The sequence below is a fragment of the Poecilia reticulata genome, chromosome 18, assembly GCF_904066995.2.
Source record: "Poecilia reticulata chromosome 18, P_reticulata-male-v2, whole genome shotgun sequence".
Classification (NCBI taxonomy): Eukaryota; Metazoa; Chordata; class Actinopteri; order Cyprinodontiformes; family Poeciliidae; genus Poecilia; species Poecilia reticulata.
Window position 1 is genome coordinate 28,596,799 of NC_088847.1, and position 19,545 is coordinate 28,616,343.

Below are 19,545 nucleotides of genomic sequence, written 5' to 3' on the forward strand. Positions count from 1 at the left end.
TGAATTTGAGCGATTGAAGAACTGTGCAGACAGATAAGGTTCTCGTTTGTTTTCATCAGTCAGAACCAGCCGGCTTCCCTTAGATCTGAACCACTAATCAAGACGTGGTTCCTGCAGGAGGAAGTGAAAATCCCAGAAATGATTTCACCTCATTAACACGGACAGGATGGACGTAAAGGTTTCTACATCCTCTGCATGAGACTGTGGGTGAAGTCATGGGGAAGTGAGAGATTAAATCTGCTTTGCATTTAGTCCCAAAACAGCAACAGTTTCTCTCTTTACAGAAACTTTGTGACGCTTTAGAGGAATTAAAGCAGGACTATAAATGAGAATCAAATGTTGTTACTCTGTGTATTCATTTACCATATTGTTTTAAAAATATTTAAAACTCCAATAAGTTTGTGAAGATCCAAGGAAAAGAAGCGTAACCTGTCCTTTAGCGGCCTCTGGGGGCTGAAGTCTGTATTACATCCATTTTATTTCATCTTTTCATTATAAGCATAATAATAATGTATAAAGTCAGATGTTGTGATGCTTTAAGAAGCCATTTAATGTGTTTGTTTTATTTTTGTTTGTTTGTTGTTGTTTTTATTAGTTGTGTTTATCAATAAAATTATATAACCCTTAAACTACATAATGAATATTTGTTTTATTTGTGACTGATTAATTTCCTGCTCTATCAGTCAAAAGATTTTCTATTTAATAATTTAAACACGTTCACATCTTTCTGGACTCTTTAGTTACTTTTACATTTACTTGGTTGAGACTCTTCAAAATATTTTATATTTTCCCGGTTTATTTTCCGTTAGTGCGGAGTAATAAATAATACATTTCTTGCTCAAAGCATTATTTTTAATCACCGAATAAATGTGAACTAAACTTTTTCGTGTGTGTGGTTCAAACATTGTCTCCATATTTGATCTAATTTTTGGGGGGAGAACGTATTTATTGATCTATTTCCCTGTTTTTCCGTCTGAACGTTTCCTCCTCTGAACGGGTCTCCGCTCCTTTAGCCTGCTAACCGCCAGCCTGTGTCCGTCCTCCACCCACCATGTGACCGACAGGGAGAACCGGAGCTGCCGCCGCTTCCTCCCGGTGACGTCGGGCCGTAAAGGCGGCAGTCAGGAGCGGATCTGCGGGGCACAGCTGCGGACCCGACCGGCCCGTTGTGTGGATTAATCGATCACTGATCAGAGCGGGGCTGATTGACGGACTGCCGAGCGGCGGTTTAGCGGTTTAGCGGTTTCGGATGGTAGGAGGGATGCGTTGCCTAGAAACAGACTGAGGGTGGAAACAGGCCGAGCGTCACTGCAAGTAAACACCTTCAGCTGCACCAGCATCTCCATGTTTTGACCTGCTTACACTTGAAGACGAGCTGCTTCAGCCTCTAAGGTGATAAATGTTTCATTTGAATCAAAACCAAACACGATTTTAATGGCTGAAATGTGACGTTAGAGACGTTCATGTTAGAGCATGACTGATGATCCAATAGGTCCAATGTGGCTCCAGAGAAAAACAACCATTTTTAGTGCCGCTGCTGCTGCAGCCCAAAAGTCTCAGTCCAGTTTTATTATTCTAATATTTCCAAACAGTTTCCGCCGCCGACTGAATGAAGTTTGTGAGATTTAAAAAGCTGCGAAACTCACCAGCAGTTTGAGTTATTAATGTTAAGAAAGAGTCAACATTGGACACATTCTGGGATATTTAGCTTAATATTAAAAACTTATTCAACATAGTTTGAGTGCTGAGTCATTAATCTACCGCATGCAGATGATGTTAACATGTATGTCACAGAAATTTGTGGTTTTATATTAATACTGGAATGTTTTAATAACACTTAAAACTTGACTTGTGTTAAGTGGCTACAGATTTTAACTTGCACTTTATTTGAGTGGTAATTTATTAATTTATGCAGATGATGGTATCATTTATGTAAATTCCAGAAACTTGGGGTTTTGGCCTCATCCTGGAATATTTTAATAACAAGAAAAACTTGACTTGAGTTTCTAGATGAAATCTGCGGCTGGACTCGTTTACTTTCATTCTACAGAAATGTGAATCCATCCCTTATTTATTTAATCCAGCCTGTAATTCAGGCTTTATGACAATAGTTTCTCTTGACTTTGGATCTTATTTCGACTCAGTTTAATTTGAATTATGTCATTTATAATTGTAGAAAACAAAACAAATGGAAAAATAAATAGTAGAAAAACCTTAAATAAATATATCTTACCATTGTTATTGTTGTTGTATCTATTTTTTCTAAGTCTAGATGCACATAATAACAACCATAATCTCGTACATAATAATAATAATAATAATAATAATAATAATAATAATAATAATAATAATAATAATAATAATAATTAAATTAAAGGACAGAGTCCAGCTCTAAAGGTCTGTCTTTATCTTCAGGTTTAGGATGAGCCTGTAAGTCTCCACTCAGGGAAAAGCAGCCGTCATGCCGTGTACCTGTGCAGAGTGGAGGAGATGGATCCGCCCGCTGGTTCTGGTTCTGTACGCCCTGCTGCTGGTGGCCGTGGTGCCGCTGTGCGTCTGGGAGCTCCAGAAGGACAAGGTGAAATCCTCCTGACTCACCTGGACTCCGTTACGAGCCTCATCCGATCCGGTCCAAACGTCTTGACCCAGAGAGGTTCTGCTGCTCTGTCTGCGCAGGTCGGGACTCACAGCAAAGCCTGGTTCATAGCCGGAGTGTTCGTGTTCCTCACAATCCCCATTTCCCTGTGGGGGATCCTGCAGCACATGGTGCACTACACCCAGCCGGAGCTGCAGAAGCCCATCATCAGGTGAAGCATCGACTCAACCAGCACCGAGTTTTCACTCCGAGATTGAGCTTAATGTGGGTTTAGCTAACTGCGCGGAACCAGAAAAGCGTTCTGAACCCGAAAAAATCAGACAATTTTCAGATGTTTGCGCTGCAGTGGAGGGAAAATAACGCAATAAGAGGAGAGCACGGGCGGAGTCAGGGGTGGGTTCATGGGGGGCACTGACCCCTACAAAAATTAAACTAAACTTTTATATCAAATAAGGTTTGATGAGTCAGTTGTTTACAGATACATGAAAACAACACATATTTTCTGCTACAGAAAGCATGGGCAGATTCAGGGGTGGGTTCATGGAGCCACTGACCCCTTCAGAAATCTGATTTATTCTTTAGGTTCATCAAGTTACAACCAGCTAAACTTTTTAAACTTGAATAAAAGTAGAAAAACTTTGGCGATGATTCAAATTTCTGTTGTGGCTGCATGTTAGAGGAGCAGACATATTTATCTAGTTGTGGTTTGAATAAAAGTGTGAATATATCACATTTTAGTTTTAATCTGAGTACGTTTACAGAAGAAAACAACAATGTTTTACGTTTTTTATTTTAACTGGATAGCTGTACAGACCCATTCAATAAATAAGAATATTAATTTTAGTAACTTCATCACCAAGAGAAACACATTAATTATAAATGAATTAGACAAAGACTGATGTTTTAACAGCTTTGTCTCTTTTAGTTAGGATGAGTTTCTGCTTACAGTTCATGAAAACATGACATTTAAAAATGGAATATTATATCAGACCCATAAAAAAAGTTTATTAAGTCCTTAAAAGTACATTTTTTCAAGAGACATTTTTAATCTGACACCAATCGGGACGCATGTTCTAATTTATATGTAATTTTAAGTACATGTAATTTGTGTTGGTAAATTATTTTCATGCACTTTGATTCTTTGAATTCATAAAACAACACAGGAATAATAAAAAATATATAGTTTTAGGGAAGAAAACACAGGTAACAACGACATGAAGGAAGTTTCTGAAACTTTCAGATTTTCCACAGAAGGAAAAAATAAAGTGCATGAAAATTCAAACCTGACAGAAACTGAGATTCTCTGGTTTGTTTTTGTCTGGCAGGATCCTGTGGATGGTGCCGATCTACAGTTTGGACAGCGTGAGTCAATAAGGAGGCGATAATGAGACACTGTAAAACATTTAAAGGTGGTTTAACCTGAAAATCAAAGATCTTATTTATTTATTTATTTATTTATTTATTTCGAACAGACAGAAAAGACAATCAAGAAAAAATTAAATAGAATGAAACAAACATAAGAAATAAAAATGTAAAACAAATTAATCTGCCCAATTTTGTATTTTCTTTTCGAAAAGGAGCAGGTAGAAGATATAATATCTTATAATGTCCTTCCCCTTTCCTACTCGTCAATTTATAATCAATTAACTTTCAGAACATCAAAAAGAAAATACAACTGAAGTCAACAAGAAAATAGTTTTGGTTTAAACTCAGAAATTATGAAGTTGATTTAACAACAAGAGACAAGTTGGTCTGAACATTGTGTTTTTTTTTACTTTGTTAAAGTTGAATTGTGAGTTTTAAGTTGAAGCTGCAATTTAAACCAACAAGAAAAAACTGTCCTCACCTGGTTAAAGAGACACATTTTGTCATTATTATACTCATAACGTCAAGTTAAAATAAATACTTATTTTACTTTAAAATAATTAAAATTATTGTTTCAAATTGAATGCAAACAATTTCTGATGTGAGAATGAATTTTATTAAACATCACAATGACTTCAGCTCACAAACATTTAGTGTGAACAGGACATAAAAATAAACATTTGGCTTAATAAAACAGAGTCAGATCAACGTAACGCATTTCCATCTGGGGACACTAAAACATGCCGCTAAGCATTCTGGGAAATAGTTCCCACTCCTGTCTTTTGCTTCTCTGAGATTTTTTTAAGTGTTAACCTAAAAACTCTAGCTTATTAAACTGTTGGACATAGATTTTATTACAGACTCAAAGTCCAAATTACATTAAAAAAGAAAACACAATAAAATAGTAAAAAGTAAATGAAAAAAGGCTTCTAATCGTTCAGGAAGCAGACAAACCAATGTCTCCAAAGAACAGATGAGTATTTTGCTGCACTATATTTAATGTTAATCAGCAGTAGGGTGAGTCTATTATTAGACGACAAATAAATTTATACATTAGCCATCAAAGTGCTGACATGAGCAGATACAAGCAGTTCACTGGCTCTGGTCCACCTGGGCTCATTTAACTAGAGTCTTAATGCATCATTATACGTCACCTTCAGTCTATGAAGACTGGCTTTTTAAAAATTGCACCAAAAATGTGCCGTATACATTTGGTTTGACAAAATTAATAAATCAGTTTATCTTTAACAAGCTGTCACATTTAGGTTCAAAATCTAAAACCTATTTGACTTAAATAGTAGAAAATACTAAACTAAATGCGGCTCAAATGTTTCACAGTGCGCCATCAGATATAACCGAGCTCCATTCCTCGCAGCGTGATTCAGGCCTTCCTCTCTCCTCTTCCTCGCTGCGTTAGTGGCTGGCCCTGCGCTACCCCAGCCTGGCCATCTACGTGGACACGTGCAGGGAATGCTACGAGGCCTACGTCATCTACAACTTCCTGGTGTTCCTGCTCAACTTCCTGAGCAACCAGTACCCGAGCCTGGTGCTGATGCTGGAGGTGCAGCAGCAGCAGCCGCACCTGCCGCCGCTCTGCTGCTGCCCACCGTGGCCCATGGGAGAGTAAGACGAGCCGAGCCGCGCGACGTGCCGCAGGAGGTGAAGGGTTTTACGTGTTATTCGTTTCTCTGACAGGGTGCTGCTGTTCCGGTGCAAGCTGGGAGTCCTGCAGTACACTGTGGTCCGACCCGTTACCACGGTGATAGCGCTGTAAGTCGGTGTTTTTTTAAAAAATATTTTCCTTCCTGCACATTATAAATCATTCAGTCTTCAGTTGTCTGGTATTTCTAAAGGTTCTTTAAAGGAGATCAGCTACGCAAAATTCAAATTTTAACATTTTTTATGTCCATTTTTGTCTCGGCTGCTTTAAAAAAACACCCAGTCATCTTTTGGCAACAAGTTGATGTTTTATAGTGTCTGGAAAATGAGCCGTTTCAAAAATCTCTGGAATGTTAAATCATGCTGCCCCGTTACCTAGCAACGCCAGCTGGGTTGCTAGGTAACCCCAAACTGGGTTACCTAGCAACCCAGTTTGGGGTTTGATCATGCTGATCAAAACCAGCATGTTTGATCAGCTGGTTTTATATGTGCTGTACAATGGCTGCTGGGAAAGACCAGCGTTTTATTATTGACTTACTGTTCAGAAACCATTTGCTGCAATCTTGTTGGTTGTGCAAGAGGCTCCACTTCTGCTTTTCAAAGATGTACGGTTGTAGAATTGTGTATTTGCTGGCGGCCATTTTCATATGTGAGTGTACAAGTTGAGCTTATTTGGATTTAAAGTGACAGAGGCCCTAAAACACCTAAAACAGGCAGAACGGACTAGACTAAACCTCATTATCTAACAATGATTTTGTGGAAAAAATGTAATGAACATGTTTTGAATAGGCCATAACTGTGTTCTGATCTGTTAAAGGGAGCACAGCAGGTCACATTTAAATATATTTTAAACTTCAGTTATTCTCATTTTCATTCCAGTTATGATATTTTTAGCTGCAGTTCTCGGCTCGTCAGAGTATTTCTGACACTGAGTGGATCTTTTTGTTTCTGCAGCATCTGCCAGCTCTGTGGCGTTTATGATGAAGCCAACTTCAGCTTCAGAAACGCCTGGTCCTACCTGGTTATAGTCAATAACATTTCCCAGCTGGTAAACACAAACATCAACACAACACATCCAAATAAAAATGAAAAACTGATCCGTAGACGTCGGTCCAGCTGCTCTCCTCTCTGGTTCTTTCTGTGGGTCCAGTTCGCCATGTACTGCCTGGTTCTGCTGTACAAAGCCCTCAGAGACGAGCTGACTCCCATCAGGCCCGTGGGGAAGTTCCTCTGCGTCAAACTGGTGGTGTTTGTCTCGTTCTGGTGAGACTGGAGGCCGGACTCCGTTTGTGTCTCGTTATGTTTTGGATAAATCAGTCAGAGCTGCTGGTTTCCCTGCAGGCAGGCGGTTTTTATAGCCTTCCTGGTGAAAGTGGGAGTGATTTCTGACAAACACACCTGGGACTGGGACAGCGTGGAGGCCGTAGCCACCGGACTGCAGGTCAGGATAAATATTTAAAGACTTTTAAAAATATGTTTCCATTACAAATGTGCACAAAATGTTGTTGATATTTGGCTAATGTTGAAAAAACCCAACAATTTCACAACTGTGATGTTTCCATTAAATAAGAAATGCTATTAAAATCACGCATGATGACGTTTGTTCACGCTGTAAGTCATTAAAAATATTAAGCGCCATCATTCTCCCACCACTTCCTGTCGTCTTCTTTGTTGTTTCTGCCAGTAGTAAAATCCGGTTGTTGATCACATGACTGCTGTGGTGTTTTTCCGTTGCAGTTTTGTGAAATAAACCAATTTAATTTGAAACAAAAAAAATCACTGCATCCTATCACAAAAACTTTTTGTCAAAAAATTTGAGTTTTTTCAAAATGCTACAGATTTTTGTCTCTAAAACTGATTTATTGATTTCTTGTCTGATTGATTCACAGGACTTTATCATCTGCATAGAAATGTTCCTGGCTGCTATCGCTCACCACTACACCTTTACCTACAAACCCTACGTCCAGGTATCCATCCATCCATCCATCCATCCATCCATCCATCCATCCATCCATCCATCCATCCATCCATCCATCCATCCATCCATCCATCCATCCATCCATCCATCCATCCATCCATCCATCCATCTATCCATCCATCCATCCATCCATCCATCCATCCATCCATCCATCCATCCATCCATCCATCCATCCATCCATCCATCCATCCATGTGTTTCTTCCTGTTTTCCTGCAGGAAGCAGAGGAGGGTTCGTGCTTCGACAGCTTTTTGGCCATGTGGGATTTCTCAGACATCAGAGCTGATGTAACCGAACAGGCCCGCCATGTTGGTGAGCATCATGAGCAGATTTCATTGGTCTCCATTTATTTTTACATATGTAATATATTGTAGAATAACTACAGCACAGCTTTTTCCTCTTTTCCAAAACTTAAAAGTCTCTTTTGATACTCTTCATGTTGTTGTTGTTTCTTCATTTCAGAAACAGAGAAACAAACCTTGTTATGAGTTAAATTATCTGCCAATGAAACTAGAACCTTTTCATCAATATTTAGGACTTTTTCACTTAAATCCAGCTCTTAAATTTTGCTTGTGAGTTAGTTTTGTTTTATTTTCAGCGTACTGAGATATTTACACTAGAACCAAAAATGCTTGGTAATATTTTGTGTTTTTGCAGTGTAACATTACTGTCATCAAACCGTTTTTTTCAGACCTCCATGGTTTCCTCTTCCACAGACTGATGATGTTTCTCTCCCTTCAGGTCGTACTTTCCTGGGACGTCCCAATAAGATGTACTTCGGCGCGGCGGCTCGACCCGAACACACCGAGCACACCGGCCTGCTGAACTCCACCTCCCAGGATCCCGTCGTTGCCGCGGCGACCTCCATGCCCTCCTCCCCGTCTTCGGTGGGGCGGTACCAGGGCCTGGGCCACACGACCGCCCCTCACTCCATCTCCGCCCCCGCAGGTTTCACGTCTTCCTCCTGGGAGGACGACAGCGACGGCACGCCGCCGCAGCCGGGACTCGGACAGTAAACTCTAGATCTATGATAGAAAACTGAAACAGAGCGAATGCACTCTGAGGTCAAAGCCATGTCTGCTCAGAAGCTGGTATAACTTTAAAGTGAATCTCAGATGTAAATGTTTAAAATCTGTGTTTTGCTGTAGTTTTGATAAATGTGTCTGATGGGTTGGAGGAGGGAAGCAGCTTGTTGTTTCAGTTTTGTGAAGTTCTTCAGAAAGCTTTAACTGTTTGTCCCGACTCAATAAAAACACCTGGATTATCACAAACTGATTCTATCATTAAAAGGCTCTACTGTCTAGTATGCCGTAATATTTTTAAACACAGTAACCAGCTGGGTAGGAACTAGTTACATTTACTTGAGTAACCTTTTGAAAAAAAAGAAAAAAAAAAGGATTTTTACGACACTGTGCTTCTTACTTTAGTAACTTTATTATGAGTTCAGTGGGTATGATTTTTTACCCACTGAATGAAAAACATGTTTTAATCAAAAAGTCACCAGACACACTTCTGCAGTTTTTATTAAAGTTTCATAAGGTTTTTATTGGATGAAACTGATTTGGAAAAATTTTATTTTGCTTGATTTTATTTCTTTTGTTACTTATTTAAATTATTGTAATTTTTGTCCTTAAAATACCAAAATTTCCACATAACTTTATATATTAGGTTGTCTGGATTATGCAATTTTTAAATATTAAATGATTGATAATTTGATCAAGTTACTCAGTACTTGAGTCGAATTTTACCAAATACGTTTTACTCTTAACTGAGTGAAAATATGTTGAAGTATTTTTACACCTCTGACTGTTTGTTACTTTGGGTTTGGATCCAAGATGTTATATAAACTCCTGCAGATTTAATAATTTTATTCGAATTTAGAGTTATACTTTTTGTCCACTAGATAACAGTCCACATCATGTAAAATTATGTAAAACAACACAAAAGACAAGTATATAATTAAATTGCCAATGTCAGAGATGGAATAAAAAAATCTTCCTATTGAAAAAAACTAGCAATACTTTAATCTGCCTGCAGATTATTATATTATGAAAGAAAAACAAGTTGTTTTCATGAAAAGTCATGTTATTATCTTACAAATATTTACTTATTCGTGATTATTCTTTTATGAACAAAGCCCTTATTTAAAAATCAAAAAAAAAATTTCCTGTAGTTTTTATCTTGCAGTTTTAACTCAATTTTAACCTTCCTGCTCTGTGAAGAGGAACTTTCTCTATTATTAAATAGAAAGTAATAGTAGACAGAAAATCCCCTGTTTAGCGCAGAATAAGCCCTGCAGCACAATATCTGTTTGCAATGCACAGCTTTTATTACAAAAGCTTAGCAGAAAATCTGCAAACACACACTAATAATCATTTCATTATTAGGTTCAGATTTGTTAATAACTTTTGTCTCCATGTCTATAAATTGTCATTTTGGACGAGCCATGAATCACTTTCAGTATATTTACATCAGGGAACAAAAAACAAATTCACATTGCCTTTATTAGTAATTATGTTCTTATCCCTTTAATGGGGTTCAGTTCTGATCCAACGAAACCGAAAGTATGAGACTGAGCAGCCGCTGGGTCTAATGTTGCAGGTACTTTCCAAAACGTCGCAATAAAGCCGTGCTGGTCCGAACTGGTTCCGAGGACCGTCACAGTCCAAAGGTGGAAGAAAGCGAAGTAACCTGAGCAGCGAGATGTGAGTTTCTGCATGTTTTGTTCCTATTGCTCTTGTCGGACTCGTATTTTCAGTCATGTTATCTGTTGTTGTCTGCTCTGCAGCAGACATTTTGTTTCTGCTGCGCAGATACTAAAACTGGAGTTTACACAACAACTTCTGCTTCGTACTGAACACAAACAAACCCGAAACTATGTTTTGAAGTTGCGTTTTAGTTTAGCAGCCATATTGATTTTCAAACGCGCGTCTAAATATGAATTTTTTTTCTTTTTGTTTTGTGTTTTACTTAGCCTATATATAATCAAAACGTGGTGAAAGATGAGCGGAAACTGGAGCAACATTACTGTATTTTGAAATGTTTAGGTTTTAATGATGTATTTTAAAAGCATTTTCCGTGTATCTCTATTAAGCCTTTTTTGTTTAATGGTCTGAGCAGGTGCTTACGTAAGATCTATGGCAAGCCGTTAATATAAAAAATAGTATAATAACACGTTGCATTTATCCATAAATAACAAGATGCGTTGTTTCTTTCGCGATGCTGCGATGTGATTATCAAAGCTCCGCAACGTAATTTCCGTCGGAAGCTGAAGTTTAACACTAAAGTTTGCTATGACATTAAATTGCTATGACATTAAACTCACTCTCTCTGTTATTTTCAGAATACAGTCATTTTTAACACCAAAACAATTATCTGTTTAAATAGGTAATGGCATTTTATTACACATACACCACAGGCAGAATTTTTTTTTACTTTTACTTTGCCTTAGCTGATGCTTTGATAGTTTTAGTAAAAAAAAAAAAAAAATAATTATATATATATATATATATATATATATATATATATATATATATATATATATATATAATATATATGGTAGCTAGCAGCTTGTAGTTCCTCTTAAATAACAGCAGATGTCAGCAAAAGCTTTTAACGTGAATAAAAAAAATCACATTGCATGTTATATGATAATTTTTAAACGTGCGCATCCTTCCTTTTTCTTAGTATCATCAGTGAACAGTGAAAATGCAAAGAACATCCATTTAAAGAAACCCAGGATTAAACCTAAAATAAATGTTTAATGTTAAATGTTTAGACACCAACTGACACTAATCTTACGTTTTTATATGTCGTACATGTTTGAGGATCAATGTCTGTAACTTAATCTCGTAAATTTGACTTCTGAATACAAATGAAATCACTGAACCTAAATAAAAACTGTAACTGATTTATTTTGCTTGGATGTTTTATTTTTCTTTATTTTAGCTGCTGCAGCAGAAATGGCTGAAAGGAGAAAAAGGCAGCGGTCAGAGTCGACTGACTCCCCCAGTGAGTCGTCACACAGGTAAAGCTGAACCAAAACATTTATTATTAACCTTTTAGTTTGTTTCTTTTTGCCTCATTTTGCATTGTTTATCTGGGAAGTATCAAGATCAGAAGATCAATAAAAATAACACAAAATCTGTTGAGTCAGAAACAAAAGCTTGAATTATAAAAAGTTAAAGATCTTCTTAAAATCTGTACAACCATTACAAAACTGTAGAATCGTTAGAACAAGGACTTTTTGCACTGCTCTACTTTATAATTTCTCTTAATTAGGATTGTTGGGTTATGAGGTTTGTCATAATTAATTCTCTTTAAAATGTTGGAGTTTTATTTCCCTTTTTTCTTTGCCTGTTATCTTGGAAAAGTTGAATTAAATCTGTATATAACTGCAGATATAATAGTCCCTGCATTTGTCTTTCCTATTGAAATGTGGTAATATTTACCAGACACAGTAAATCAGTAAGGAAGGTTATGTTTGACTCAAAAATAAAAATGATCTGTTTGTAGTTCACAGATGAGAAGAACTGAATCTCCAGCTCCCAGCGCTGTGTCGATGAAGAGCGATTCATCCAAGATTGATCCACCGTTTTTTAGTGATGAACCAGCTTCCAGGTAAATCTGCTTCTTTTTATCATGCTTAAAAAATAAATACCTGAATGAACTTTAGAAACATGTTGTTTTTCCTATTAGAGGGATTTGCTCCTACAGCACACTGTAAAATATTTTTTTCTTACAGTTAAAACTATTTGCTGACTTGAAACCTGAAACCTGAAAATGTATGAAAAAATGTAAACAATGCTTCAGTATTTTTGTAAATCGTCAGAGGTAAGTAGATTTATGCAAAACAGCAGCAGTTTGTTCATTTGTAACTTTATTTACATTTCTTTGTTGGGTTGATGAACATAGAACATAATTAACATATTAGTTTTAGTGAAAAGACTTCTCTTTGTAGTTCACAGTTGAAAAGAACCATGCCTTCAACTCCAAGCATTGTGTCCATGAAGAGCGATAGGTCCAGGGCTGAAATGCCTTTTTTTGCTCTTGAAACGTCTCCAAGGTAAATTATACAATTTATTATTGGTCTGAAAAGGTTTACACAAGATTTCTAAACAAAGTATGTAAACTGGCAAACCTCTGCTGGAAATCTGTGCAATGACATGTGATTTATACGTGATCTCCTAAACCTTTACGCTATTTGTCAAAACACATATATTGGTTACACAGAAACTTCACTATTTTGGCACAAGCACCACCCTACTGCTAGTCAAACATTGAGTAAACTACCTGACCTTCCTTACAGAACCTTTGATTTCCAATCCAATCCAACTTTATTTACAGTAAAACACAACATAACAATAAAAAAATAAATAAAAAAAGAACTAAAAAAAACTCTTACAGTTTAAAAACAAAAACATACAATTTAAAACTAGATCCCGCTGGTGTTGAAAGCCAAGTAAAATAAATGGGTTTTAAGACGAACTTTAAAAGTGGACAGTGAAGGGGAAAACATTTCACCGTTTGTCTCATTCTTGTAAACTCATTTCCCTTCTCAGGTTCATACTCAGTTGCTCCTCATCCGCTTGATTGTTCTTCTCATGACACTCATCTTTCTTCCCTTTAGCTTTTAAGCTAGTCAGTTTCCCTCACTGCTTGTTGGACCTTCAATCAAGTTTCCCTTTCACCTTTAGTTTTCCTTCCTTTATGTTCATTCCTTCTACACCTGTAAGTTTTCTTCATTCCCTTTTTTAAATTAAAAAATAATTTTTGCAAAACTTTCCCTGCCTTTTTTTAAACATTTGTCCTCAAACAACACAAGCATGATCATATTGTCTTGTCTCCTGAACTATATCTATTGATTTTTTAGTCCTTATTGTGACTGACATTAGTAATTTGATGGGTTTTTTTGTCCTGTTTTAGCCAACCACTGCACTGTTCAATGTGCGACAAGGTTTCAGCAGACCAACTCCAAATGTATTGTGGATGCCGGTTATGTAGAGATTGTGCCGTCTCAGAATCACACCGGTCTCCTTCAACAGTGGACACATGTTGTCCAAAATGTGGAAAGAAACCCAAAAGAACAGATGGTAATTTTTTTTAATTACTTCACTTCTTATAGTTCATCACAACTTAAATGTGTTGTTCTTAGGACATTTTTCAAGCATAGGGAGAGTTAAAGCTTAATTTAATAACATTATATTTGACTTCACTACTATGTGTTTGATTTTCACAGGAGAGGAAGACATTTTAAAACCAAAGAAGAACCTTCAAAAAGCAATGCAAAATAAATTTTCAGTCACAGGTGAAGGTAATGGTGACCAACAAATTTCACTGAAAAGTATTTACACAAATCTCTACATCACCATTGGTGAGAATAAAGAACTTTCTGAAGAACATGAGTTTAGACACCTAAAAGGCAGTCGTCAAACGCAGCCATCATTGGATTCCTCAGTGAAACTCACTGATATCTTTAAACCTTTGATGAACCAGAAGAAACCCAACAGAACAGTCGTAACTAAGGGAGTTGCAGGGATTGGAAAATCATTTTCTGTTCAGAAGTTCATCCTTGACTGGGCTGAGGAGGAAGCAAACCAAGATGTTGATTTTGTTTTCTGTCTTACTTTCCGAGAGTTGAATCTGGTTACAAGACAGAAAAGCCTCAATGATCTGCTGGTAGAGTTTCATCCGGCGCTGAAACCTCTGAAAAATTCCTTGGCTTATGCCAAAACAAAGATAATTGTGATCCTTGATGGCCTGGATGAAAGCAGACATCCACTGGACTTTGAGGACATGAAGACAGTGTCATCTCTGAGGGATGAAACATCTGTAGGTAACCTACTGGTAAACCTCATCAAAGGTAACCTTCTTCCTGATGCAAACATCTGGATAACGTCCCGTCCAGCAGCAGCCAATCAGATCCCTGCAGAGCACATCGACATGGTGACAGAGATCAGAGGATTCACAGATCCTCAGAAAGACAAATATTTCAAAAGGAGATTCAGCGATGACCCACGTCTTGCTGAGAGAATAACTAAACATATCCAGTCCTCACAAAGTCTTGACATCATGTGCCAGATTCCAATCTTTTGTTGGATTTCTGCTGTTTTATTCCAGGATGTCTTTGGTGGAGAGGCAGACACTGAAATCCCTCAGACTCTGACAGAGATGATGGCACAGTTTGTTTTTGTCCAAACAAAACGCAGAAGCAGAAAATATGAAACAAAGAGTGAGACACACAAAGGGAAACTTTTACAGACACACAAAGAGTTTCTTCTGAAACTTGGGAAGCTGGCATTTAATCAGCTTCTAGAAAATAATGTAATCTTTTATGAGGACGACCTGAGAGATAGCAATATCGACACTCAAGAAGCTTCTATCTACACTGAGTTTTGCAACACAGTTCTTAGAGAAGAAGAAATCTTCCACCAGAGAAAAATCCACTTCTTTGTGCATCTGACCCTCCAAGAGTTCTTTGCAGCTCTCTTTGTCTATGAATGTTTTGTAACCAAGCAAACCAAGCAGCTTGGGAACTTCCTTGATTTGGAGGACCGAGACCATGCTTTAGTTGATCTGGCAAAGAAGACGGTTGAAAAAGTTCTGCAGAAGAAGAATGGGCATTTAGATTTTTTCTTGCGATTCTTCCTTGGTCTCATGGTTGAACCCAACCGAAGAGCCGTTCAGGGCATGTTGACGTCTGTGGACCCAAACGACGACACTGACAGAAAAGTCTTGACTTACCTGAGATCAATCCGAAGAAAGAACTTATCTCCAGACAACTGCATCAACATTTTCCAGACTATGGTAGAGATGAGACACCACAAACTCAAAGATGAGATTCAGGAATATCTGAAAATGGACGACCGTCCAAAAAAAGAGTTGACTCCCCTGCACTGCTCAGCCCTGGCCTACATGCTGCAGGTGTCCAAGAATGAACTGGAGGAGTTGGACTTAAAGAGTTACAACACAACAGATGAAGGCAGGAGGAGGCTCATCCCAGCAGTGAGAAGCAGTAAAAAGGCTGTGTGAGTCTCATCTTTCTATTTACAATAGATGTTAAGATGTTTTGAATATAAATGAGTTTAGATCAAAGATTAAAGGTTTTCTTACATAGATTGTAGGGATCTAATAAGATCTTGCCATACGAGAGTGCTGCTTCAAGCACTTCATGGTATGTAGAGATTAAGCAATCATTTGAATTATTATTTGTGTTAGATGTGTCTGGAATAGAGACACATCTAAAACATGCAGGACAGAAGTCCATGATGAGGAACTGCTGCCCTGATATGTTGGGTCACAAAGGTCTGGTCTCTGTGGAGAACAGAGATCCTCCATCAGGCACAACTTTTACTTAGTTCCTGTCTAATTTTGGTGAGTTTGTCTGAACTGTCGGCTGTTTACTGACAGGAATGACATGAGACGGTGTTCTGCTGTATAAGAAGAAATGAATCCATGCGTTGCACTGTTCCTGCTTTAGATTATGACCAAATATAATGTGTTTAAGCAACATTAAGTCTTACTTCTCTATACGCCCTGTAGGTTAAAAGACTGTAAAGTGACTGAGGAGTGGATTGAACATCTGGTCTTTGGCCTAAAGTTCCCGTTTTCACCACTGGAAGATCTGGACCTGAGCAACAACGATCTGAAGGATTCAGGGGTGAAGATGCTCTGTGATGGACTGTCCAGTCCTGGCTGCAAACTCAAAATATTGAGGTAAGATGGATGTAAAGCACATGTTCCCTATGCTGCAGTAATGGAATATAATGGTATTTATTCTTCGTTGTCAAAACTTGACTCTGAAACAAATATAAGATGTAATTTATTGACACAATATCTGTGTTAAGGTTTTGTGCAGATTAATCATCAACCTCTGTGTTTTCTCAGGTTGTCTGGTTGCCTCGTCACACAGACAGGATGTGAACATCTGGTCTCGGCGCTGAAGTCCAACCCGTCCCACCTGGTGGAACTGGACCTGAGCTACAACAATCCAGGAGAAACAGGAATTAAGCTGATTACTGAGCAACTGCAGCTCAAGAAACTACAGTAATTACAAAACTTTGGATTGTAATGTATGGCACTAAGATGAAAGGATTTTATAGTTTCTAACTCTGTTCTCTTTTTAAAGTTTTGATCATGATGGACCCAATCGGATGAAACCAGGCTTTAAGAAGTGTAAGTATTTTACTCTTTGGTGGTTATTTTATTTCTGGTAATCAAACAAAGATAACATTATTCCCACCTGGACTAAGGAACATAAAGAAAACCAGTTCTAAAATAGAAAAACAGACTTGCACACTTACATTTCTGTAAATTGGGACACTGCACATTAATCTAGAAATACGTCTCAATTTAGATATTCAGGAATTAGAACAATAATTGCTACATTTTTCTTAGGAAGGTACCTTACTCTCCTCCATGCCAGTGGTATGAGCTTTTATGAGACGCTGTACATTTGAGCTCCTTGTTTTTGTTTTTCCAGATGCCTGCTCCCTCACCCTGGACTCCAACTCTGCACACAAGAAGCTGTTTCTCTCTGAAGGGAGCAGAAAGGTGACCTGGGTGGAGAACGAGCAGCCTTATCCTGACCACAAAGAGAGGTTTGATCAGTGTCTGCAGGTTCTGTGTAAACAGGGCCTGCAGGAGCGCTGCTACTTTGAGGTGGAGCTGGTGGAGCCCTGCACCATCGGCTTAACATACAGGAGCATCGGCAGGAAAGGAGACGGAGACGACTGCAAGCTGGGAATGAACGATAAATCTTGGTGTAAGATCTGCTCAGTGGAAGGTTGCTACATGAGACACAACAGTAACAATGTTTTTGTTTCCTCTTTGCGCTGCTCTCGGGTTGGAGTGTATCTGGACTGGGAAGCCAGCAGCATCTCTTTCTACAAAGTTTCTCATGACAACCTCACCCACCTCCACACCTACAAAGATATAACATTCAGAGACCCTCTCTATCCTGCTGTTGAACTTTTTCCTCACTCTTCTGCTTTGTTTTGTCAGATATAATAAGCTGAGAAAAGGGAGCGGGGAGACATATGCAGTGTTAAAATAAACATTAAAATATGGTTCTTACACTGTTTCATGTAGTAGTACAACTGAAAGGTTTTTTTTAAAATAAAAAAATAGATGTTTTATTCCTGCTAAAGCTCATGCAAAGTAAATTACATTTTAACATGCCTGGTATGTTAAAACACTATAAACTGACTGCAGAGCAGTTTGAACTTCTGGTCTTTGGCCGAAAGTTTCTATTTTTCCCACCACAAGATCTGGACCTGAACACAAATTATCTGATGGATTCAGGTGTAAAAAGACTATGGTGGCCTTTTTAGTCCAAACTGCAAACTCAAAACACTGAGGTAAAGATAGACGTGTACTTACAACATTATGTTCCTTACGTAAAGGAAATGACATAATAATGGAATTACACATTCTTAAATATTAAGAAACTTTAAATTCAAATTAATAATTAACACTGGAACTGGGAGACATTTTAAATATCCAAAATAAACAAAAAAACAACTAAGAAAATTAATTATGAAGTCTGTGTAAACAAAATTGTCCTTCATAAAAAGGATTAGTTGAGACCAAAGACGTTTGTCATCCAGATTTTGGTAGAAACAGAAAAGAGACAAATGGTAAATCATGCAAACAGAAATTACTGAGCTAATTTAAATTTATCGTGCGATTAATAAATTTATTGCTTATTATAGGCCTATGTAATGCAGTACATAGTTTATAATTAAAATTAGTTATCAGGTGTTTGAAGCAGATGCTTACAGGACGGTTCTTTCATCGATTAAAATGACTAAATTGGACATTTAACAGTAAAACATTTTTTCTGACTCTCATCCAGTCTGAGGTTTTATTTGTGCTCTTTGATTAAATGTAAAATAGTATTATGATTGGTTTTTAGAACAGTATTCAGGTAAAGATCAGTAAAATAGAACTGCAGTGTATATACTTGCAATTTTAAACAAAATGTTAACTTGTATTAATTTGTCTTTATGCTTTTCTTTATACTTCATAAATGTACAGTCACTAAATGTCCTATTATCTGCTGCTTCTGACATAATTGACCTCCCCTAGACCTTATAGCAAAAAACAAAACAAAAAGTAAATAAGCAAATAAAAGCAATAAAAATATGAAAATAATACTCCTTCCTTCTCTGGTTCAATAAAATGTTATCTAACTACTGTTTGTTAGATATTGGCTTAAAAATATGTTTTCTGTATGTTAAAAATCTTGCTACAGTTGAAGAATGTTTTCTGCGAGCTACGTGTTTTGAAATCTCTGTAAATGATTTTGAATGAACTGGTTATGTGTAAGTACGGCACCCCCTAAGGGACATAAAGGATCTTTTATTTTTCTATTGCTTTACCTTGCAGTAATAATGTATTTAATGATCACCTTGCACACTGAAGGCTTTTCTGTTGAAATTTATGGTTGTTATAAGAATTTGAAATGTGTATTATTGTCTTATTTATGATATATGAAGTTTTGCATATTTTCCTTTAGGATACAAAAGAACCACAAACTGATGTGCTAAATGCCAGAAACAAAACAGAATAAACCTGGTTTTCCATAAATGCTCTAAAACAGTGTTTTTCAACTGTTTTTGAGCCAAGGTACGTTGTTTTAATTGAAAAAATCATGAGGCACACCACCAACCAAAAATGTAAACAAAGATACTCTGTAGCTGCCTATATTACTTATATAGTCATTTTTGTCAAAGTGTCTTGAATAAGAATAAAATAAACACAAAAAAATATTTTTTCATATTTTGCATTTCTTATTTCAAATTGCACTTAACATGTCCACTTCAGAAATACACATGAACAGTACCACAACACTGTCGTGTGTGATGAATGAATGTAGTAACATTCATACATCACTAATTCTCTTGTTTTAATGTAAAATGCTCTGTACCTACTGCCATGTAGTGGTA

The 19,545-nt window shown here is 37.2% G+C and overlaps 2 protein-coding genes across 4 annotated transcripts; both read left to right on the forward strand.

Moving 5' to 3' along the window:
- The first annotated feature begins 1,012 nt into the window (after positions 1-1,012).
- On the forward strand, positions 1,013-8,868 carry LOC103480877 (transmembrane protein 184C-like). The gene is made up of 12 exons (XM_081599199.1): positions 1,013-1,392; positions 2,416-2,578; positions 2,677-2,807; positions 3,922-3,958; positions 5,379-5,584; positions 5,657-5,731; positions 6,575-6,668; positions 6,771-6,883; positions 6,962-7,061; positions 7,510-7,587; positions 7,816-7,909; positions 8,339-8,868. Exons 2-12 carry the CDS (start codon positions 2,462-2,464, stop codon positions 8,611-8,613), a joined length of 1,320 nt encoding a protein of 439 aa, XP_081455325.1. The 5' UTR covers positions 1,013-1,392; positions 2,416-2,461; the 3' UTR covers positions 8,614-8,868.
- A 1,287-nt stretch (positions 8,869-10,155) lies between these two features.
- On the forward strand, positions 10,156-19,368 carry LOC103480838 (protein NLRC3-like). 3 transcript variants are annotated; one of them, XM_008436029.3, is made up of 10 exons: positions 10,156-10,302; positions 11,546-11,624; positions 12,113-12,217; positions 12,558-12,662; positions 13,523-13,689; positions 13,836-15,624; positions 16,139-16,312; positions 16,484-16,642; positions 16,725-16,771; positions 17,079-19,368. In XM_008436029.3, exons 2-10 carry the CDS (start codon positions 11,560-11,562, stop codon positions 17,603-17,605), a joined length of 3,138 nt encoding a protein of 1,045 aa, XP_008434251.3. In that variant the 5' UTR covers positions 10,156-10,302; positions 11,546-11,559; the 3' UTR covers positions 17,606-19,368. The 3 variants fall into 3 exon arrangements, with proteins under 3 accessions (XP_008434251.3, XP_081455317.1, XP_081455318.1); XM_081599191.1 differs by lacking the exons at positions 10,156-10,302; positions 11,546-11,624; positions 12,113-12,217 and adding an exon at positions 12,352-12,430; XM_081599192.1 differs by lacking the exons at positions 10,156-10,302; positions 11,546-11,624; positions 12,113-12,217; positions 12,558-12,662 and adding an exon at positions 13,229-13,327.
- The last annotated feature ends 177 nt before the right edge of the window (positions 19,369-19,545 follow it).

Coding starts and splice junctions, on each gene's coding strand:
- LOC103480877 (XM_081599199.1), top strand. CDS start 2,462: ATGCCGTGTACCTGTGCAGAGTGGAGGAGATGGATCCGCCCGCTGGTT. Junction 2,808..3,921: donor CTGCAGAAGCCCATCATCAG/GTGAAGCATCGA, acceptor TTTGTCTGGCAG/GATCCTGTGGATGGTGCCGA. Junction 5,732..6,574: donor GTTACCACGGTGATAGCGCT/GTAAGTCGGTGT, acceptor TTGTTTCTGCAG/CATCTGCCAGCTCTGTGGCG.
- LOC103480838 (XM_008436029.3), top strand. CDS start 11,560: ATGGCTGAAAGGAGAAAAAGGCAGCGGTCAGAGTCGACTGACTCCCCC. Junction 12,663..13,522: donor GCTCTTGAAACGTCTCCAAG/GTAAATTATACA, acceptor GTCCTGTTTTAG/CCAACCACTGCACTGTTCAA. Junction 15,625..16,138: donor AGAAGCAGTAAAAAGGCTGT/GTGAGTCTCATC, acceptor TACGCCCTGTAG/GTTAAAAGACTGTAAAGTGA.